Here is a 22,009-nt window from a genome sequence, read left to right as displayed (position 1 = left end):
TGTCGGAATTGCTGCAGACGATCAGAATTTCCGATTGGAATTTTTTCCGTAGGAAAATTTGAGAGCCAACTCTCAAATTTTTTTTGGTGTAAATTCCGATAGGAAAAGTCTGATGGAGCCTACACATGGTTGGAATTTCTGACCGAAAGCTCACATCGGACTTTTCATGTCGGAATTTCCAATTGTGTGTACTCTATAAGGCCATTGTGTGATATAGTAACTTTTTTTTTTTTTTTTTACAGCAAACATTATAGCCACATATAGATAGTCTTGGAATATTTTGATCCAAGTTTGACAAACTTTTTTTATAGGGTTAGGATTCTTTTTGACACAGTAAAGCAACACTGGCTCCACATACCCAATGAGATTTGTCTTAACTCTCTTTAGCTCTGGAAACAAATTGAATGAACTTAAGAAAAGTATGAACTTGATGGACAAGAGCTAAGCTAAATCATTAACATAACGAGTTTATTGTTACGTAATTATTAATTATGTGTTCGTTAGACTCCATTATGGAGAAATTCCAGGGCTGTCTTATATCATGTAAGCAAACAAGCAGCATGGCCTCATTCTTCATAGTACAGAGAGTAAGAAAGTTGATCTGCAGCAAAAATGCATCGCTATATATTTCCAGTTATCACCCTTTTTTCTCTCTTTGAAATTGCACTTTCCTGTCGTTCCCATGAACATGCTGTGGCACGAAAAACTGGAGACATAATGCTTGGAGGGATCTTTCCCATTCACAATGGAGTTTATAACTTATTAGATCGTCCTTATCTAGATGAATTTACCTGTAGAGGGTAAGTGCTAAGGAAATTGAAATTAAATATAATTAAGTAAATCTCTCTGTTTATTTCACATACTTTCTCTTTTTTACTACATAAACATCAGCAATAGTAAAATATATTTCTGCTTTATTTACTTCAGTTTTTGCCTTTTTACCCTTAGCTTGACTGCCAGGCCCACCGTTCTAATGCCGCGTACACACGGTCGATTTTCGGCATGTAAAAAACGACGTTTTTCAGCATGTAGAAAAAACAATGTTTTTTTTCCAACTTCATCATTAAAGCGACGTTGCCCACACACAGTCGTTTTAAAAAAATGCTCTAGCAAATCGCAGTAAAGTACAACACGTACAACGGCATTATAAAGGGGAAGTTCCATGCGGATGACGCCACCCTTTGGGCTGCTTTAGCTGATTTTGTGTTAGTAAAAGACGATTCGCGCTTTTCTGTCTGTTACAGCGTGATGAATGTGCTTACTCCATTACGAACGGTAGTTTTACCAGAACTTGCTTCTGAGCATGCGTGGGTTTTTTTACGTCATTTTAGCCCACGATCATTTTTTACCACCCAAAAAAAAGACATAGTTTAAAACGTTGTTAAAAAATGCAGCATGTTCGAATTTTTTTTTTGTCGTTTTTCAGAAAAATTATGTGAAGCCCACACACGATTGTTTTAAATTACATTTTTTTAAAATGTTGTTTTTTTAATGCCGAAAAACGATCGTGTGTTCATGTTAGGATTTTAATACAATTTGATTAATTTATTTATTTTTTATTCCATCATCTCATCAGACAGGGCTGCCAGAAGGTTTATTATGACAAATGAGCAAAGGATGGATCCACTGACTTTGATGGGACTTCTGTGCTATAATTCTGATATTCAAAGGTTTAAAAATTCTTTGCACATTTTAATTCATTTTTCATGAATTTAAACTTTATGGTTAGGGCTAGTAAAATATTTTTTTGCCAACAAAATGAGACTTATTGCACATGAATTTTATTCTATCTAGCTAGCAGGTGACATTTTAGGAACCTTTTTACAATTTTCTTTGCTCATTTGTTGTAATAAGCTTGCTGTTTACAGAGAGCAATAACGTAGCCTGAAAATTATACACACCAGTGAAGGTGTCAAGGCAGTGGTCCTTCCCATATTGAACAGCTTTGTTTGTGGTAGAAAAGGCCAGCCTTCATAAAGGAAACATCTGTTGTGTTCTCTCTTTAGCTAACCAATATTTCTCTGGAAATCCTTTATCATGTATTAAATGTTTATTTGTAAAACAAAAATGTGTATATGTGCTCAAGTTACCACCCGGCCTGCAACAAACCAAATTATCCTGTCTGATGCCGCGTACAATTCCGACAGCAAATGTCCGATGGAGCATACACACGGTCGGATTTTCCGACAACAAGCTCACATCGAACATTTGTTGTCGGAAATTCCGACCGTGTGTATGCGGCATAACAGTTTACGTTAAAAACAGGGGTTTTGTTTATCAGTCATAGATAAAGAATTGAATCTGAGGTTAGGAGAGATGGTGGAGGGATTGACAGGGTTAAGTGTTAGGCTAAATTTTAGGTTTAACTAATTCAGCTTTCAAACCTGTACACCCCTTATGGACCTGTGCAAATTTAACATTTTTGCTATGGGCTTAACGATTCAGCAATAACTGTCATCACTTAAGATAACAAAGTAAAACATTTATCTTTTTTTTAGGGCAAGCAAGGTTTTCTTTTAGTGATATTCTCTTGCAAATGTATTGTATTTTTCATGCAACTCATGCAAATTATAGCAAAACTAAAAAATGCACTTGTTTCTATTTAGTTCAGGAGTAGTTTACAAAAATATTGTTACTGTAGAAAAAAAAGCATTCATTTTATTTTATCATTTGTCCTATTTAAAATTAAATGTGTCATAGCAGCTATGGTTACCCTCCTTCCTTCCACCCCCCCCCTTTCCCTCACCCCCCATCCCTCCCCCTTTCAAACACCCCCCTTCCCTTTCCCCCTTTCCTTCCTTTCTCTCTCTTTTTTTCATTCCTTTTCCCCCCTTTTCCCTCCCCCTTCCCTTCCTCCCTCCTCTTTTCCCTCTCCCCTCCCCCTTCCCCTGTCCTCCTCTACCCTTTCCCTGATTGTGGGGTTCGGCTCAAATGATTTTATATAGTTTTGTATAGTCTGATGTATAATAAGTTATTTTATATTATTCCTGTGTTTTGTTACCAGTACCTTGAAAGTCCAATCAACCTGTTCCTTCTAGGTGGCCATTCATGGGTATAATTAGTACTAGCAGCTACCACCCTATGCTCACCTGGTCCAATTCTCCACAATCTTTCATGGATGATGATACTAGATTATTTTATTATTAATCAGACCTATCTGAGGCCATACTCACATTTTGATATTATCAGAGATATGCCGCGTACACACGATCGGAATTTCCGACAAGAAAAGTTCCTTTGGTCGGAAATTCCGACCGTGTGTAGGCCCAATTGGACATTTTCTGTCGGAATTTCCGACTGCAAAAATTTGAGAGCTGGTTCTCGAATTTTCTGATGGGAAAAGTTCTTGTCGGAAATTCCGATCGTCTGTTTGAAATTTCGACACACAAAAATCCTACACATGCTCGGAATCATTGAACTTCATTTTTCTTAACTAGTCGTTGTGTTGTACGTGACCGCGTTCTTGACGTTCCGAATTTCCGACAACATTTGTGTGATCGCGTGTATGCAACACAAGTTTAAGCCAACATTCCGTCGGAAAAAAAATCCACGGTTTTCTTGTCGGAAATTCTGATCGTTTGTACACGCCATTAGGGTTCAATCTTTAAATAAGCAGAGGATGTTTCTGCAGTCTTTCCTGGTCTCCGCACCAATTACAGCTGCCTATATGACTTGGGGTTCCTTATTTAAAAGGTTCCCTTCACCCAAGATGGCTGCCAAAGTCTCTCCAGAGTTTGATGTCCATTCAGACTACCTTTCTCTTTCAAGGCACTGTGAGGGACCAATTCCCTTATGGGACTTCCCTTCCCATGTAATATTAGCACTAGGCCACCTACAGGTGTGTGCAGCTAACTGCACATGTCTATACTTCTCCGGGACTTCTTCAGAGCCTCCTCAAACTCCTTACACAAATCTGTAAAACTATATCCTACTCTCTATGCCTGTAGGCAATCCCTTTGAGGTCTATCCTGCCTCTAGCTAATAAACTGTACATTTATTTTATCCATCAGCTCATTTATAATAGTTATTACCTTTTGTATCACTTGAAACCCCCTTTTACACTGTGAGCTCTTACTAGCAGGGACCTCTGATCCTGTAGAATAATTATCCAATACAATTGTATTATAACTGCACTGCCTCCCTCCATTTTGTAACACTGCTATGCAAACTGTTGGTACTATATATATTATGTACAGTATAATATAAAAAATATTGCCCCAATTTTAAAATGGCTTGGATTATGTTCTAATCAAGTGAAGTTATTTTAGGGGGGAGGTTGGAAAAAATCTTGACTCTAATCAGATAAGATTTAGATAGAAAAATACTCTACAAGATTTATTTTTAGCTGTTTACACAGACAATAGATATTATTTTGGAGTTACCCCCTCCCAACACACACACTTCTGGGAAGAATTTCCACAGGATATTAGAATGTGACTGTTAGGAACTGTAAAAATGGGCTGCTGCACCATAACAGACAAAAGATAGCAGCATTTTATTTGTGGTACAATAATTTTATTGTAAAAAGAATAACATCCTGACAAACGTTCACCCGCGCAGGGGTCTAGTACAGTGAGTAAAACAAACAAATAACTATTAGTGGTATTAGCTATCCACTGGGCGACCACATGAGATAGCCCAGGGGTCCATTTATATTCCTGAGCATGAGGGCCATCTTACTTGGGGGCCTAGATGCAGGTGCACAGAGCATCGGTGGAGGGGGTTGTACTGGTCTCTTGGAAAACCCCGGAACAGGTTGGAGCAAACATTCAGGAGAGAGATACAGAAAATTTGCGATGAAGCGGCTATGGCCGCTTGTCAACTAAAAGTAGACCTAAATCTGGGGCTCAAGGGTCACCTCAAGGCAAGGAAGACACTAAGGTGGAAAATACAGTGGATGAAGATCTTCCCCTGCTGGCTATTGTATTCTGACACCCTAACACCAACTGCATGGTGTTGGCAGATGCAGTGAACTTGTCTGCCACTAGATGGGTCTGTTCCTGTTAGGCCTCGTACACACGACCGTTTCCTCGACAGAATCCATCAAGAAACTTGGTGGCAGAGCTTTTTTGCAGAGGAAAACGGTCGTGTGTATGTTTTTCGTTGAGAAAACTGTCGTGGAACTCAACGAGAAAAAAAGAGAACAAGTTCTCTTTTTCCTCGTCGGGAGTCTCAATTTCCTCGTCATGTTTCTAGTCGGGTTCGTTTATGACGAGAAACACGCTTGTGTGAAGGCTTAGAAACCCACGCATGCTCAGAATAAAGTATGAGATGGGAACGTGCCTTCGGGAAAAGTAGGGTTTGTAATGGAGATAGCACATTCATCACGCTGTAACAGACTGAAAAGCGCAAATCGTCTCTCACCAAACTTTTACTTAACACACAGTAACATGAGATTAGCAAAAGCAGCCCCAAGGGTGGCGCCAGTGGAATCAAACTTCCCCCTTATAGTGCCGTTGTACGTGTTGTACGTCACCGCGTTTGAGAATGACGATATTTTGTCTTGACAGTGTGTACGCAAAGAAAGCTTGTCAAGATTCTCGACAAACCTAACAAGGAACTCGTCGAGGAAAATGATGTTTCATTTACGACGAGTTCCTCGGTCGTGTGTACGAGGCCTTATAGTATGTTAAGGGGAAATTTGTAATTAGGTATTAGTTCCCCCTTCAGAATAGTTCCTCCTTAACCACTTTCCGGTCATGCTATAGCAAAATGACAGCAACAGTGCAATCGCCCAGTTTCTGGAGGACATCATACGATTTCCTCCTGTGTTTGCGACCGCTGCGGCATGCACCTGGTGCGCTCTGTGATCGGACACAGCAGATCACAGATCAGGGTAAAGAGCCAATCACGGCATCTCTTTACCATGTGATCAGCTGTGTCCAATCACAGCTAATCATGATATAAACACACATGCTTGTTATCAGCATTCTTTTCCTCATGCTGTCACAGTGTCAGGAGAGGAGAGAGCCGTTAACCGGCTAGTGTGAAAAGGGACATCTGCACTGATAATCAGGGCACTGACCATCAGTGCAACCCCAATCAGTGGTGCAAATCAGTGCCCATCAATTGCTGTCAATCAGTGCCCATCAGTGCTGCCAATTAGTGCCCTTCAGTGCCCCCTATCAGTGCTCATCAGTGACCATCAGTGCCGCATATCAGTGCAGACTCAGTAGTGCCACCTCATCAATGCCCATCAGTACCCATCACTGCCGCCTCTGCAGTGTCTATCAGTGCAGCTTATCAGTGCCAATCAGTGCTGCCTATTAGTGGCCATCAGTGCAGCCTCATCAGTGCAAATTAGCGAAGAAGAAAAATTCCCTGTTTGCGTCATATGACTTCCTCCCATAATTGCACCCCCGCGGCGCATATCTGACACGTTCTGGGATCGCTGTATCCTTTGGACACAGTTGATTACAGATCATGGTAAAGAGCCAATCACAGCGGCTCTTTACCACATGATCAGCTGTGTCCAATTACAGCTTGTCCCAATGTAAGCACACTTATTATCAGCATTCCTTTCCTTGCGCTGTCACAGCGTGAGTAGAGGAGAGAGCAGGTAACTGGTTAGTGTGAAAGGGGACATCTGTACTTATAACCATGGCATCAGGACTCCCATACAGAAGTCCTAAATACTTGAGAGGGTGGTTGGGCTCTGTAGTCCCACATCCTTTGGAAACGTCTCCTGGGCGGGACAAAACATGTCAGGTGACCACGGGTGGTGACGTCATTTCCGGCCGTTGAGACGCAAGCCATTGGTCACTTCCAGTTCCGGGTTTAACACTGTTTTTAAAGTTTTTATATGTGAGTGGATATTTTTGGGTTTTGTGTAATAAACATAACGGAATTACGCTATATCGCTCTCTTTGCCATACTTACCTATCCCTGATGGTTCGCTGAGGACAGAGTATGCTGCAGTTGGAGACACAGCACGTGGGACTACAGAGCCCAGCCGTACTCTAAGCATTTGTGTGCTTTCCTATGGGAATCCTGGATCTCTGATGGTTCATTGAGGGCAATGCACGCTGCAGTTGGAGACACAGCACGTGGGACTACAGAGTCCAGCCACCCTCTCAAGCATTTATGACTTCTGTCCTGGGTTTCTGGTGAGTGAGAGGGCACACAGAGGGGAGCACAGATTGCACAGATGATCTTCCCAGCACTTGGCACTTTATATTGCACAGGTGAATAATTTAAAGTTGTACTGCAAAGTTTTCTGAAGTTCACAAATTTTATTTTGAATTTTCATGGACTTTATTCTTATTATTATTTATATTGATTATGGTCATGGTATTTTTATTATGGTTCTTTGTTTGTGGTAATGATGTATTAGCATAGCACGAGGTAGCACTCTTACTCTGATTACATATATAAAGTGGTTGTAAACCCTTTACAGCCACTTTAAACTACAGGCAAGCCTATAATTAGGCTTACCTGTAGCTGCACTGGATATCTCCTAAACCTGCATGGTTTAGGTGATATCTCTGTATTTGCATGTGCCAACGTCATGCGGCACATGCGCACTTAAGCCAACTGAAGCAACGGCATGTATGTGCCGATGCTTCAGTTGTACTGTGCCATTCCCAGCAGCTTGGGTGCATGCCCAGAGGCGATTCAGTTCGCATGTGTTGCGCTATACAAGTCTCTCTCTCTCTCTGACGTCATCACCGGAGCCGGAACCGCGATACCCGGAAATAACCTCCGGGATAGATGTCGCCGCCGAAGGGGGAGACGTGGATGGCTGCGGGGGCTTCGTTTTTGGGTAAGTAATTCATAATGAGCTAGCTCATTATGCCTTTATCTCAGGTAAGTAATTCATAATGAGCTAGCTCATTATGCATTTATCTTGAAGGGTGTTTTTTTTTTCAGGAGGGTTTAGAACCACTTTAAAGCCACATTCACTTTGAAAGCAGTAACCTTTAGAGGTAGTGTTCACATACCTATTTATTTATTTATTTGATAATTTATAATTTATCTTTATTCAAAGTCATTCATTTAGCCTGGGAATTTACAGGTGTTTCGCACACATCTACTTACCCATCCATCAAGGTGGCAACAATGGTAGGCAAGCAGGTCAGACTGGCAGAGCATTACTGATAAAATATAGTCAGGAACAGAGCCAAGGTCATACACAGCAGATCTGGTAAAAGGGGAGGTGGAAGCGTGGTCAAGAACAAGCCAGGGTCGTTCACAGGTAGTCAACAAAGGCAGAACAAGAGCAAGCTGAGGTCAGATCAGTGATCAGACAGTAGACGGGTCCAGAGGCAAGCCGGGTTGGTAGCAGGAAATCCAAGAACACAGAATACACGGGAACAAGGAGTATAGGGAGCTGAAGATCAACTAGCAATTCAGGGACATAACTGTCATCCTTATAAAGGCTTTTTGGTGCCAGTCCTCACCAAGGCAGGCACAGGTGTGTGCTGATGCTGTTCCGACACGCCTGTACACATTTTTGTGTAAATAAGCATGGCCATGTCTATTATAGGCAATTATGTTTTATTTAATCGCAATCAAACCCTTCATCTGATTAGCATCCTGACACTTTGAAATTTTTTTTATTCTGCCTTCCTCTTCCCTTCCTTCACTCAGCTTGAACTCCTTTCTCCCCTTACTCTATTGTGAGAAGAAGGGGAGAGATCTAAATTGTAAATACAGGCAGTTTTAACTTTTTTTATCTCTGTGATTGGCCATCATAGCAATCACAATGCACAGATCCACTCTAATTGGCTCTGTGCATTTTGTCCGTGATCTGTCCTGTCCAATGATATTGTGCACTCATCTGGCACAAGCACCGACAGTAAACACTAGAATGCTTTTAAATGTCTATTCAAAGTAGCGAGGATTTGGAAATTCTATTTTACACATTTGTAAACTCACGCTTTAAATATTTTTTTTCAGTTATTTATACAAGATATTTACTTAAAAATTAAGCATTTAACATATGGTGTTTTGGGCACTTAAACAGGTAATAAACCTGAAAGCCAATGTTTCTTATATTAAAGCGTACCAATTCTTAGGTGTGATGGCTGCATTCATTTTCTTTTTTAGACTTTCTTTCTTCTATTTTCAGTGGGTGATTCAGTCAGTAAGGCTCAGTTCAGTTAAACCGATGAGAACGGTTTGATGGACCGTTTTCATCGTACCAAACCGATTGTGTGTGGGCCCCATCGGTTATTTATCCATAGGTTAAAAAAAAGCAATCTTGTTTTAAATTTAACCGATGGATACCTAACCGATAGAAAAAAAAATGATCGTTTGTAGGCACGTCCATCGGATAAAAATCCACGCATGCTCAGAATCAAGTCGACACATGCTTGGAAGCATTGAACTATGTTTTTTTCAGCACGTCGTTGTGTTTTACGTGACCGCGTTCTGACACGATCGTTTTTTTAACCGATGAACCTAAAAAAAATTATCATTTGTAGGCACGTCCATCGGATAAAAATCCACGCATGCTCAGAATCAAGTCGACACATGCTTGGAAGCATTGAACTACGTTTTTTTCAGCACGTCATTGTGTTTTACGTGACGGTGTTCTGACACGATCGTTTTTTTAACCGATGGTTCAGGCACGACTGACCATCAGTCAGCTTCATCAGTTAACCGATGAAAACGGTCCATCAGACTGTACTCACCGGATGGACCGATCGCGTGTACAGGGCTTAAGACTGATTTTTTCCAGCGGAACATGCGGTTTTCAGATGTAGCAGTTATAGTGCAGGGACAAACCATTTACTACTGACAAGGGTGCTTACAATGGTCAACTTTTATTTATTTATGTAAAACCTTTATCCCAATAGAAAAAAAAACTGTTTGCTTTAATTGTCTATAAAGGATTAGCTGGAGTTCAGCTTCAATTTGTTTGTGTATCTAAATCTGCTAATACATCTAATACTCCCCTCCCCACGAACTGAAAATGCTGCTGTCTAAATGTGCCCTCTATGCTCCTTCATCCAGAAAGTAGGCATTCTAATACAGGAGGTATGTTACTGGCCAGATCACCACGTAACTGTTGCGAGGCGTGAGGTTCGATTTCAAGCTTCACATCCATAGTGGATTAAGAGCGGCACCACTGGGAAATAAGAAGTGAGCCAAGAAGTTTATCTTTATTAAGGCGTGCTTTTGTGCGCTCTTCTTCCTTCCCAGCAACGCCCCTCCTAATCTTTGTGTGAGTTCAGGCTTGAAACTATAGGAACCCAATAGGATTGTAAAAAAACCTGGGACATCTTTGGGTGCCCCAAGGAGAGTAGTAATGAGACACGTGTAGCGTGCTGCGGTGAACAGTGGGTTTGGCCAATTTGTGTTAACAGTGGGAGGGGCTTAAGGGAGCATGGGTATATAAAACAAAAACATTATTGTACCCATAAAATATGGTCACTGTAAAAATGTAAGCTTAGCCTGCCTTAAAAGTGGGCTGCAGGGCCAGTGTGTTGTAATATTAATATAGATGTGTAGGTATTTAAAATATTGTGTTATGTGTATGGCATGGTATTTATGTGTGACATACAGGCATTCAAGGTTACTCATCAAATGGTGTTTGCTGACCAAAGGGGTTAGTGATCAAACACAGATCAAAGGAACAGCTGAGGACCCTTTGATGTGTTAATATATCCAAAACTACCTGAGTGTGTGAGGTATGGCCTGCCTCAAAGGGTAAATTGCTTACATACATAAGGAAGTATTTATTGATGGTAATTAGACTTGGGGGTTTTCATTCAGGGAAACAGTTGGTTGACCTGGAAGAACCACTCCCTCCAGTGTGAGGCCAGCTTTTGAGGCAGTCAAGCTGGCATTCAGTCTTGCCACTCTGAGAAATATGGGACATGTCTAGGAATTATATACTCTGTTGGATTTTTGTATCATCTGTGGACTTTGGACTTTGTTTGTATTGGAAGTTAATTAAAATTGCGTTCTCTGGAGAACCTGTGTTGCTGCGAAACAAAGTAATTTATAGTCATCATACTATACATCTATATCACTACATTTATTGGACACATTTATGAGATCACTACACAGAGCAGGCATTTTTTTCTACACAGGTGAAAGTGCCGTTTGCAGTCTGCGCTACAAATATTATAGTTGTTCCACCACAAATTTAAAAGTAGACTCCACAAATATTACAGTTGCTCCACTACAAATATTACAGTTTCTCCATTACAAATATTACAGTTGCACCACTAACAGTTGCTCCACCACAAATATTACAACATGTATGCATCCTCCATATCCCCAGCATAACTCTGTACACCCCAGCAAGCCTCAGCACCCCCAGCACATCTATGTACTCTACTACACGTGTCGGCAACTCTTATTCCCCTAACATACCTCTGTACCTTCTATTATTAATTTAAATACAAAATCTATATTTCTTATATAATATAAACCCAAGACTGTTTCTTTATGTTATTACTTTTTTTTTTTTTATGTTTTGGAAGACAGGGTTGATGCAACAGATAACTGTTGCACATACAGCAGTGATGCATTGCATATCATAAACACAAATCAAGACATACTACTATTTTAAAGGAATGAATGAAAGCCACGTGCACCTTAACAGGCAGCACTGCTACCTTGCAATACTGAAGTTCTTTAGTGCTTATAAAAAAAGTTCACATGTTATTCACATATATTTGATACCTTAGGTAGACTTATCACTGATTTCTAGATCTAACCAATCCTGACGTTCATTTTTCCTCTGTTCATATCAGGTTGCAGTTGGGAACCATGGTTGATGTCTTGTCCATGATCTATACAATTGAGAAAATCAACAATTCCACTCTTTTGGAAGGAATCAAACTGGGCTACGAGATCTATGACTCGTGTTCTGACCCCCTCAAAGCTGTTCAGTTAACGCTGAAGCTACTGCCAGAGATCTTTTCTATAAACAACTCAACGCAATGCAATGGCACAGAGATTATACCTGCCATTAAAGCTGTTGTAGGGGAGGTGTTTTCCGAGACTTCCATCGCCATAGGAAGAATATTGAGCAGTTACTTCATACCACAGGTAATTGTATACTTCTGCTTGTCACAAAAGGCACCCAGTGCATGGATGGGTGTGATGATATTGAAAGCAATGGTTATAATAATGATGAAAATTATGACCAAGTACAAAGTTTCAATGATGAATATAGTCAAGATTATGACCCCAAAAGGGTTTAGGTTAGTAAAAAAAGGTATTTACATAAGGTTTTTTGTTTTTATTCCAGTGATCAGACAGAGGGTAGTGGCAGTTTTGTTTGCCTGGAGTCAGGCTTTAAAAAATATGGAAAGCACACACATTTTGGGAATCCCCCTCCTCCAGTCCACACATCACTTTGCCAGAAGTGCAGATAAAATTATTTTAAGCCCCTTTCATACAATGCTTCTCCATTGTAGTGCTCTACATTAAGGCAGCCAGTTAATGAAACAAAACTGATTTTCTACCTTGTTTAATGCAGTGCACCACAACACAAGGCATGTTCATTGTGGTGCACTGCAGTGTGGGTCTGTGGATAATGACTATACTAGTACACTGTAACACCATTCTATATGAATGGTACTGCAACATTTAGAAAAGAAACACAAAGGGTCGAAGAGGACCAAAGGCTAACAATACTTCCAAATGATATAATCCCAATTACCTCCTTCTCCATGCTAGGTAAACCCCCTTGCATTTATCTTAAAGTGGTTGTAAAGGCTGAAGGTATTTTTTCTTATTCTATTACCTCCTGATTGGCTGAGATGCCGCAACAACAGCCATTGGCTCCTGCTGTTGTCAATCACAGCCAGTGAGGTGGGAACAGGGAGCGGGGAGCCGAACTGAAATGCGCTCTCTGTGTCTTATGGACACAGAGAGCTGGTTCGGGAGTGAGCACACACGAGTCCTCTCACAACAAGCAGCTTGCTGTGGGAGCACTCGGATAGGGGGAGGGGCCAAGGGCGCTGGCGGGGGACCCGAGAAAAGGAGGATCGGGGCTGCTCTGTGCAAAACCATTTGCACAGAGCAGGTAAGACATCTTTGTTATTTTTATTTAATAAAAAAATCCTTTACAATCACTTTAAAATAGTGGTTTATTCAGTCCAGGAGCTAAAACCATATCCAGTGATGTTCAGTAAGAAAAGCCTCCCTGCAGACAGCTTTTGTATTTGGACCTATAAAGAACCTAGTATCCCTGGCACTCTGTACCCTCACACCATCTTGTTACTCATCACCCAGAATCCCTACAACTGAAATCCCCGGCACCATTGACTTCTAACCTTCCTATCTCCCATTTTCCCTACATTTCACCCCACTGCACCTTTCTGCCAGCTAGCCACTGCATATACCACCATTCACCCCCCCCCCCCTTCTACCTTTGCAGAGACAAGCAGAGTTGAGGCAAGGCAGACCTTGAAATTCTTCAGCTCTCTGTCCACCTCCACCCCAGTGCAGACAGCAGAATACAGTTAGTTCTCTAGTTTCTGGGGGCTCTGTGCACATTGTGGGTGTTATCTGTAAAGGAGGGGTGGAGGTGCACATAAGAGGAAGAGGGAAGAGAAACGGTAAGATGGCGACCACCTCAATTTCTATGGAACCCTTCCAATCCAGCAACCATTTTTTAGAAATCCAGCTTCATTTCACCAATTGAGATTTCCTTTACACTCCATGTTGTGTTTACAGGTCAAGAAAGGAGAGGAAATCTTCCCAATGGACACAGGTGGAAAAAAAGTGGACAGAGAATTTTAACCATTTCCTAAACTATTTAAAACTAAAAAAAAATATTATTTCCTTCCTTTTCTTACAGATAAGTGGCGCATCATCGGCTGAAGTTCTAAGTGATGAAATTAAGTTTCCATCTTTTCTTCGTACTGTTCCTCGAGACTACTATCAAACCAAAGCAATTGTGGATCTGATCAAAACATTCAAATGGAACTGGATTGGAATAATTGCGAGCGATGATGATTACGGGCGTCCTGCTCTTAATTCACTGAACTCCCACTTCCAAGAAAATGGAATATGTCCAGCCTTTTTGAGGACAGTTTTACCCTTTGAGAATTATCCATCCATGAAGAATCACTTAAAAAATGTTATCAATGATCTCAAAAACAGTACAACAAATGTGGTAATTGTCTTTGCCAAAGGCCCTGTTGTAGTTGAGCTATTAACAGAAGCAATCCATCAGAATATATCTAGAACTTGGATTGCAAGTGATGGTTGGATCAACTCCAATCTAATAGCTAGTGTGGAAGGTATTGAAAATGTGGGCACAATATTTGGATTCACATTTTCAGGTGGTTTAGTTCCTGGACTAGAAGACTATCTTAGAAATCTTTACCCCTCTGGAGATGGAACAACAAATGAATTTCTGTATGAATATAAAACACTGCGATTTGGATGTACAGAAGAGTATAAGGAATATCTAAAGTGTTTGAACTCAACTTCAAAAAATTGCCCTGTTCCTAAATTAGAGGTAGACAAGTCTCCCTTAGCCTGTACGATGGAGGATATCTCTTTACAAAATGACGATTATTTGGTACAGAATATAGAATCTGGTACAGTATATTCCACATCCCTGGCTGTTACAGCTATAGCGCAAGCACTGAAGAATAGAGTCTGCAGAAATGGAACTTGTGACAAAGATCTCCAAGTCTCACCACGTGAGGTTGGTAAATCAAGCATAACCTAGGGGATCCTGCTTATCCTAAGACACAGAAAACATTACAAATCTGGAGTTCTAATCTCTGCCAACCAAAAACGTAGAAAAAGTTTTGCCCTTTGATATACTTGAATTGGTAAATAACTTAGCTGTGCTTGGTATTAGAAGTATTTCTTTATCAACAAAAAACCTTTATCGAGTTACAACCAACCATTGAAGATTGAAGGATATGATTTGGTTATATTATTAAAGTGGTTGTAAAGGCAGAAGTTTTTTTATCTATGCATTAAGATTGAAAATCCCTCTGTGTGCAGCAGCCCCCCTCAACCCTCCTAATACTTACCTGAGCCCCATCTCGATCCAGCAATGTTGCACGTAAGACTAGGCTGCCTGGGGCTCTCCCTCCTCATTCGCTGAGATAGCAGCGAAGTGCCATTGGCTCCCGCTGCTGTCAATCAAATTCAGTGAGCCAATGAAAAAAGAGAGGGGGCCAGGCTGTGGCTTTGTGTATGAATGGACACAGGAAGCTGCGGCTGTTTGCTGTGGGGGGAACTCAGCAGGAGGGAGGGGCCAGGAGCGCCGAAAAGGGACCACAGAAGAGGAGGATCTGGGCTGCTCTGTGTAAACCACTGCACAGAGCAGGTAAGTATGTTTGTAATTTATAAAAAAACTGAGATTTTAGTATCACTTTATGGTAAACCTGGCTCTGTTTTACTATACTCATTATAACTAAATCAATCCTCCCAATCTCATTCAATCTTTTGTGGACCAAAATATGGCAATCATAGGATCAGTGGACCTGCACCTTGCCATTGTACATGCAAACAAAATTCATTCCAGCCATGAGACCCAATCTTTGCCTTGGGTGCCAGAGGACCTTGTTCTAGCAATGGGTGTATTCTGTACATAACATTTTGACCCTCTCATGTGCATGTTCCAGCAAAAATTGTGCTTTTTAAAATTATATTTATTTATTTATTTATTTATTTATTTTAGCTGGCAGCATAGTTGGCAACTTTCGAAATCATGGGTCTGAATTACATAATGGCATACACATCAGCTTCAGATAGTGGTGGTATGGGGGAGCATGGAACTTCCTCTATGTGTCCACAGCTGGGTCAATCAGCAGACCTGAACACTGTCATGGGAGGGTTCCAGATGTCTATCTGCTGTCAACACTGGGTTGACACCAAACCTTAGACAGACTGGAATGATGTAGTGGAAAGATGGATAGGGTGTGTGGCTGGCTAAATATACTAAAAATAATTATAATAACAATTATGGCGCATACAGGAAACAAATATATAAATCATCCAGAGTATAAGTCCTATAAGCTATGCAAGCTTTTTTGTGAGAAGCAGTCTATGATACCAGGCAGCCTTGCGTTGGGAGCTGAAGCAATGCTCCAAAAACATGAAAAGAAGAAACAAACAGAACAGGCGCCACTTAGTAAAACTGCAGACTTTTAATGAAAGAATTCACATTAAGCACTCACATGTAGGTATGGAAGTACAGGCATACGGATGTGGTCCTGTGATCAGTCAAAGCCATCCACGTTTGTCCCCTGTCTTCTTACACTATGCTGTTGTAGTGTAGGAGGAAGCAGCTACTCGTGAGCTCCGGCGTTGCCTGGTTGAGGTACACGGTGCTCAAGGAGAGGGCTGGAACGCACTCTGGGACACTGTGTTGTGGTGGGGGAAGATGACGTCACTACGGAGGGCCAGACAGCAACGCGTTTCCGTGCTGAAGCCGTGGCTAGATGGACTATCTAGCCACGGCTTCAGCACGGAAACGCGTTGCTGTCTGGTCCTCCGTAGTGACCTCATCTTCCCCCACCACAACACAGTGTCCCAGAGTGCGTGTACCTCAACCAGGCAACACCGGAGCTCACGAGTAGCTGCTTCCTCCTACACTACAACAGCATAGTGTAAGAAGACAGGGGACAAACGTGGATAGCTTTGACTGATGACAGGACCACATCCGTATGCCTGTACTTCCATACCTACATGTGAGTGCTTAATGTGAATTCTTTCATTAAAAGTCTGCAGTTTTACTAAGTGGCGCCTGTTCTGTTTGTTTCTTCTTTTCAGGCTAAATATACAAGCCTGGGGAGTTAAAGAAGATGTATAGAAAAAGCTTGTTTGGTTGTACTTCTCATATGAATCACAGGAGTGCAATTAGTTTTGCACTCCTGTGACCTGTTTTGGGCAGAGAGCGGACTGAAGTCTTCTCTCTGCTGATGTCACCAATGTCAGTCCAGGCACTACGTCATCCTGACAATGGGAGTCTGGATCCGCCAGGTGTCTGGACTGACATCCATCTCAATGAGCCCCCTCCACAGCTCAGCGCTCCAATGACCAAGGAGGGAGATGAGCAGAGAGCAGTGACTGCAGCTCTCTGCTCCCGGAACTGTAAAAACCAAGCAATCGGCGATGTTTAATCGCTCGGTTTTTAGCGTAAAGGCGCCGGGGGACAGATACTGCATCCACCTAGGTAAGTGTTAATCAGGAAAAAAATCTCCTTTACTTCTCTTTTACGCTATGCGGGCTATTGCCCATAGTGGACAAAGTGACTATGTCTCTTTAAAAAAGTAGTTATTGTGTGTATATATTTATAAACTGCCACCTACATACCTCCCAACTTTTTTGAGATGGTAACAAGAGACAGCTATTAGCAAAAGTATGAAGGCATAGGACACACCTCCTTAAAAGAGAATTATAACAACAACAAAAATATTAGTTAAACCGACAAGTGCTTTTTTCACTACTACTATTCCTTTATACTGGCTTTTTATATTTTCAAATACAGCCATTTAGAAATTAGATGAATGGTTTAGCACTTGGAAACACTTATTGAAAGATAAAAAAGTGCATTTTATATACAACTATATAGATCAGACCAAAATGAGGGACAAATGAGGAGGAAATAGAGACAAAATGTCAGGAACCATAAACCAGGCAGAGACAAATGCAGTTAAAATCACACCTTTAATGAAATAGAGAAAATAGCCTCTGTTTTCTTCAGTAGACTACGTCTACAACAGAAGCCAGGATCAGGAAGCCAGGAGTCAGCGAAGTGATGAGCAAAATTAGGAACCCAGGTAGCAGAAGAGAAGTCTGCCAGGCCAAGTCATATACAGAAACACACTTGAGATTATTGACCAGGTGAGGGGAAAATGCTCTAAGCTGCTTAACAACTTGACAACCGCGCTATAGACAAAATACGTCTACAGCGTGGTCGAGTTATTCTGGGAGGACGTCTATGGAATCATCCGTGACCGCCGGGTCTTCTTCCTGGCTTCTGTTGTAGACTACGTTTCTTTATTTCATTAAAGGTGTGATTTTAACTGCATTTGTCACTGCCTAGTTTATGGTTCCTGACATTTTGTCTCTATTTCCTCCTCATTTGTCCCTCATTTTGGTTACGGATCGCAGCAAATTTTCGCTGATAGTGGTTGTTTACCACGTGATCGCTCCGTCAAATGACGAAGCGATCACTTGTAAACAAACCGGCGTCATGTGATGACGCCGGTTCCTCCCTCCCCTCTCTGTACCAATCGGTTGCAGTCACAGATCCAGCCATCCATCCCTCCATGCTCAGCTATCCCTGTGCAATACTCTGCAATACCCTCTGCAATACCCTGTGCAATACTCTGCAATACCCTCTGCAATACCCTGTGCAATACTCTGCAATACCCGGTGCATTACCCTGTGCAATACTCTGCAATACCCTGTGCAATACTCTGCAATACCTTGTGCAATACACTGCAATACCCTGTGCAATACTCTGCAATACCCTTCGCAATACTCTGCAATACCTTGTGCAATACACTGCAATACCCTCTGCAATACTCCGATATACCTTGTGCAATACTCTGCAATACCCTGTGCAATACTCCGCAATACCCTGTGCAAAACTCCACAATACCTTGTGCAATACTCCGCAATACCCTGTGCAATACTCCACAATACCCTGTGCAATACTCTGCAACACTCTGCAATACCCTGTGCAATACTCCGTAATACCCTCTGCAATACTCTGCAATACCCGGTGCAATACACCGCAATACCCTGTGCAATACTCTGCAATACCTTTCGCAATACTCTGCAAATACCCTGTGCAATACCCCACAATGCTCCGCAATACCCTGCAATACTCCGTAATACCCTGCAGTACTCCGCAATACCCTGCAATACTCTGCAATACGTGCCCCCCTCCCGCCACCCCCCGGTGCTTCTACCAACTTACCGCTACGATCAAAGCCAGGATAATTTTTTATTTTTTTTATTTCAGGCTTCCCAGCCTAGAGGTGAGATGTGGGGTCTTATTGACCCCACATCTCACTGTAAAGAGGACCTGTCATGCTATATTCCTATTACAAGGGATGTTTACATTCCTTGTAATAGGAATAGAAGTGATCAAAAAATGTATTTTTGGGGAAAAAAGTGTCAAACTAAAATAAATAAAGTAAAATGAACAATACATTTTTTTTTAAAGTGCCCCTGTCCCCGTGTGCTCACATGCAGAAGCGAATGCAAACGTAATTCCCACCGACATATGAAATGGTGCTCAAGCTACACATGTGAGGTATCGCTGCGAACGTTGGAGCAAGAGCAATAATTTTGGCCCTAGACCTCCTCCGTAACATGTTACCAGTAAAAATATTTAAAGCGTCGCCTATGGGGATTTTTAAGTAGCGAAGTTTGGCGCCATTCCACATGGCGCCACATGTGCAATTTTGAAGGGTAACATGTTGGGTATCTATTTACTTGGCGTAACTTCATCTTTCATATTATGAAAAAACATTGGGCTAACTTTACTGGTTTTTTTTTTGTTTTTTTTTAAGCACAAAACTGTTTGTTTTTTAAACGCGTTCGAAAAATTGCTGCGCAAATACAGTAAAAGATAAAAAGTTGTAATGACCGCCATTGTATTCTCTAGGGTCCTTGCTAAAAAAGCATATATAATGTTTTGGGGTTCTATGTCATTTTCTAGCAAATAAATTATGATTTTTACATGTAGGAGAGAAATGTCAGAATTGGCCTGGGTGCTCCAGAACGCCTAAAGGTGCTCCTTGCATGTTGGGCCTCTGTATGTGGCCACGCTGTGTAAAAGTCTCACACATGTGGTATCGCCATACTCGGGAGGAAAAGCAGAATGTGTTTTGGGGTATACTTTGTGGTATGCATATACTGTGTGTGAGAAATAACCTGCTAATATGACAATTTTGTGAAAAAAAAAAGAAATAAAATCTTGATTTTATCAACAATTGTGGGAAAAAAATGACAACTTAAAAAAACTCACCATGCCTCTTTCTAAATACCTTGGAATGTCTTCTTTCCAAAAAGGGGACATTTGGGGGGTATGTGTACTTTTCTGGCATGTTAGGGTCTCAAGAAATGAGATAGGCCGTCAGTACTGAAATAGGCCGTCAGTAAAATACTAATTTGCAAAATTTTATAATGGAAACGAGAAAAAATCTTTTTTTTTAACAGAATTTTCAGTTTTTTTTCTTTTATTGCGCAAAAAATAAAAAACCCAACTGTGATTGAATACCACCAAAAGAAAGCTCTATTTGTGTGAAAAAAAGGACAAAACTTTCATATGGGTACAATGTTGTCATTCAAATTGTGAGAGCACCGAAAGCTGAAAATTGACCTGGTTAGGAAGGGGGTTTAAGTGCCCAGTGGTTAAGAGGTTAAATAGAAAAATGGGCTGGCTGTAGGCTGGACTAATGAGGCAGGTTAATGGTAACCAGGTGAGTCACTGTGGAAACAATGAGTGGCTGGTAATTAACCAACAGCTGAGCAGCTCTGAGCACTGAAAGAAAAGAGCTGCCCGTAAGAAGCAGAAGCCAGCCCTGATACAGAGGGACTTATGCTATGTACACACGATCAGATATCCAATGAAGCTGACTTTTATCAGTCGTGCCTACACACCATCGATTAAAAAAACGATTGTTTCAGAACATGGTGACGTAAAACACGACGTGCTGAGAAAAATGAAGTTCAATGCTTCCGAGCATGCGTCGACTTGATTCTGAGAATGCGTGCATTTTTAAACGATGGACGTACCCACAGACGATCGTTTTTTTCTATCGTTTTTTTAACCATCAGATAATTCTATAACAAGTTCCTAGTTTTTTCACCGATGGATAAAAAATCGATGGGGCCCACAAACGATCGGTTCGTCTGATGAAAACAGTCCATCAGACCGTTTTCATCAGACGAACCGATCATGTGTACGCGGCATTAGTTTCAAATCAGGGACAGTTGGGAGCTATGCACCTACCAGCATAGAAAATGGTTTCCCTACTCCCACTCTCCTTCTGCACACAACAAATTCCTATTTTTTGTTTTTATTAACCCCCCTGACGGTAAACACGAGCGTGACTCGGGGTTGGTTTTACATGTTAGGATCGGCAAACCCGAGTCACGCTCGGGCTGGACGGGCTTACCTTTCGCTGGATCCACAGGCTTGGTTTACTCACCTTGTCCCTGGATCCAGCGATGCCACCCGCTGTGTGAGCGAGCGGGACCTCCTCGCTCGATTCACAGTCCCCGTGTGACGCCGATCTCCGTTCCCTGCGACGTTACGACGCACGGGAGCGGAGAACGGCGCCAAATTCAAAAAAGTAAACAAACACATTACATACAGTATACTGTAATCTTATAGATTACAGTACTGTATGTAAAAAAAACACACACCCCTTGTCCCTAGTGGTCTGCCCAGTGTCCTACATGTACTTTTATATAATAAAAAATGTCATTTCTGCCTAAAAACTGTAGATTGTCCAAAAGTGTCCCTTTATGTCAAAAATGGTTTTAGATCAGCTAGAAAACAGCGATAATAAATTATAATCACTTGCAGAAATGTGCGATAGCGATTTGCGGGGAAATTCGTCATAAAAAAAATAAAATAATGACAGCGACAATTCTGCAACTGCAAATTTCAGTGATTTTGAGTTGATTACATTATTGAATAATTTTTATTATAATTATATTATTATTTGTTATAATTATTTATAATTATTTATTATATTATAATTTATAATTTTGTTTTAAAAAAAAAAATCATACCCGGGATGCCTACAAGACTCTTGCTTGGTCAGATTTAAGTGAGTTATTTCTAAAAATTACAGGCCTACAGTATAAAACGCCAATTTCCTTGCAAAATAAATGTACCGCTTTTGGTACGTAATTCCAGACAGAATCATACCGCCAGGGAGGTTAAATGAGGTGGTCTTGTGCTTCACCCCAAGCCCTTTCATGGGTTACAGGAGATGCTTGGGATCATAGGAAGGTCCACCAACTGACAACAAATGCAGACGTGCTTTAAATGAAAACACGTTTTAGGACAGAAGATTGTTGATTATCCATAAATCTTGGTGTG

The 22,009-nt window shown here is 41.2% G+C and overlaps 1 protein-coding gene across 1 annotated transcript in view; it reads left to right on the top strand.

The window, feature by feature from the left end:
* Window positions 1-594: 594 nt before the first annotated feature.
* Window positions 595-22,009, top strand: part of LOC120936222 (G-protein coupled receptor family C group 6 member A-like) — a 29,154-nt gene continuing 7,739 nt past the window's right edge. The window contains exons 1-3 of the mRNA XM_040348416.1: window positions 595-800; window positions 11,709-12,006; window positions 13,766-14,623. Coding sequence (XP_040204350.1) covers window positions 613-800; window positions 11,709-12,006; window positions 13,766-14,623 — 1,344 coding nt within the window. The 5' untranslated portion in view covers window positions 595-612. The remainder of the gene's footprint in view (window positions 801-11,708; window positions 12,007-13,765; window positions 14,624-22,009) is intronic.

Source organism: Rana temporaria, chromosome 4 (genome assembly GCF_905171775.1).
Source record: "Rana temporaria chromosome 4, aRanTem1.1, whole genome shotgun sequence".
NCBI lineage: Eukaryota > Metazoa > Chordata > Amphibia > Anura > Ranidae > Rana > Rana temporaria.
This window is presented reverse-complemented; position numbering and strand designations above follow the sequence as displayed.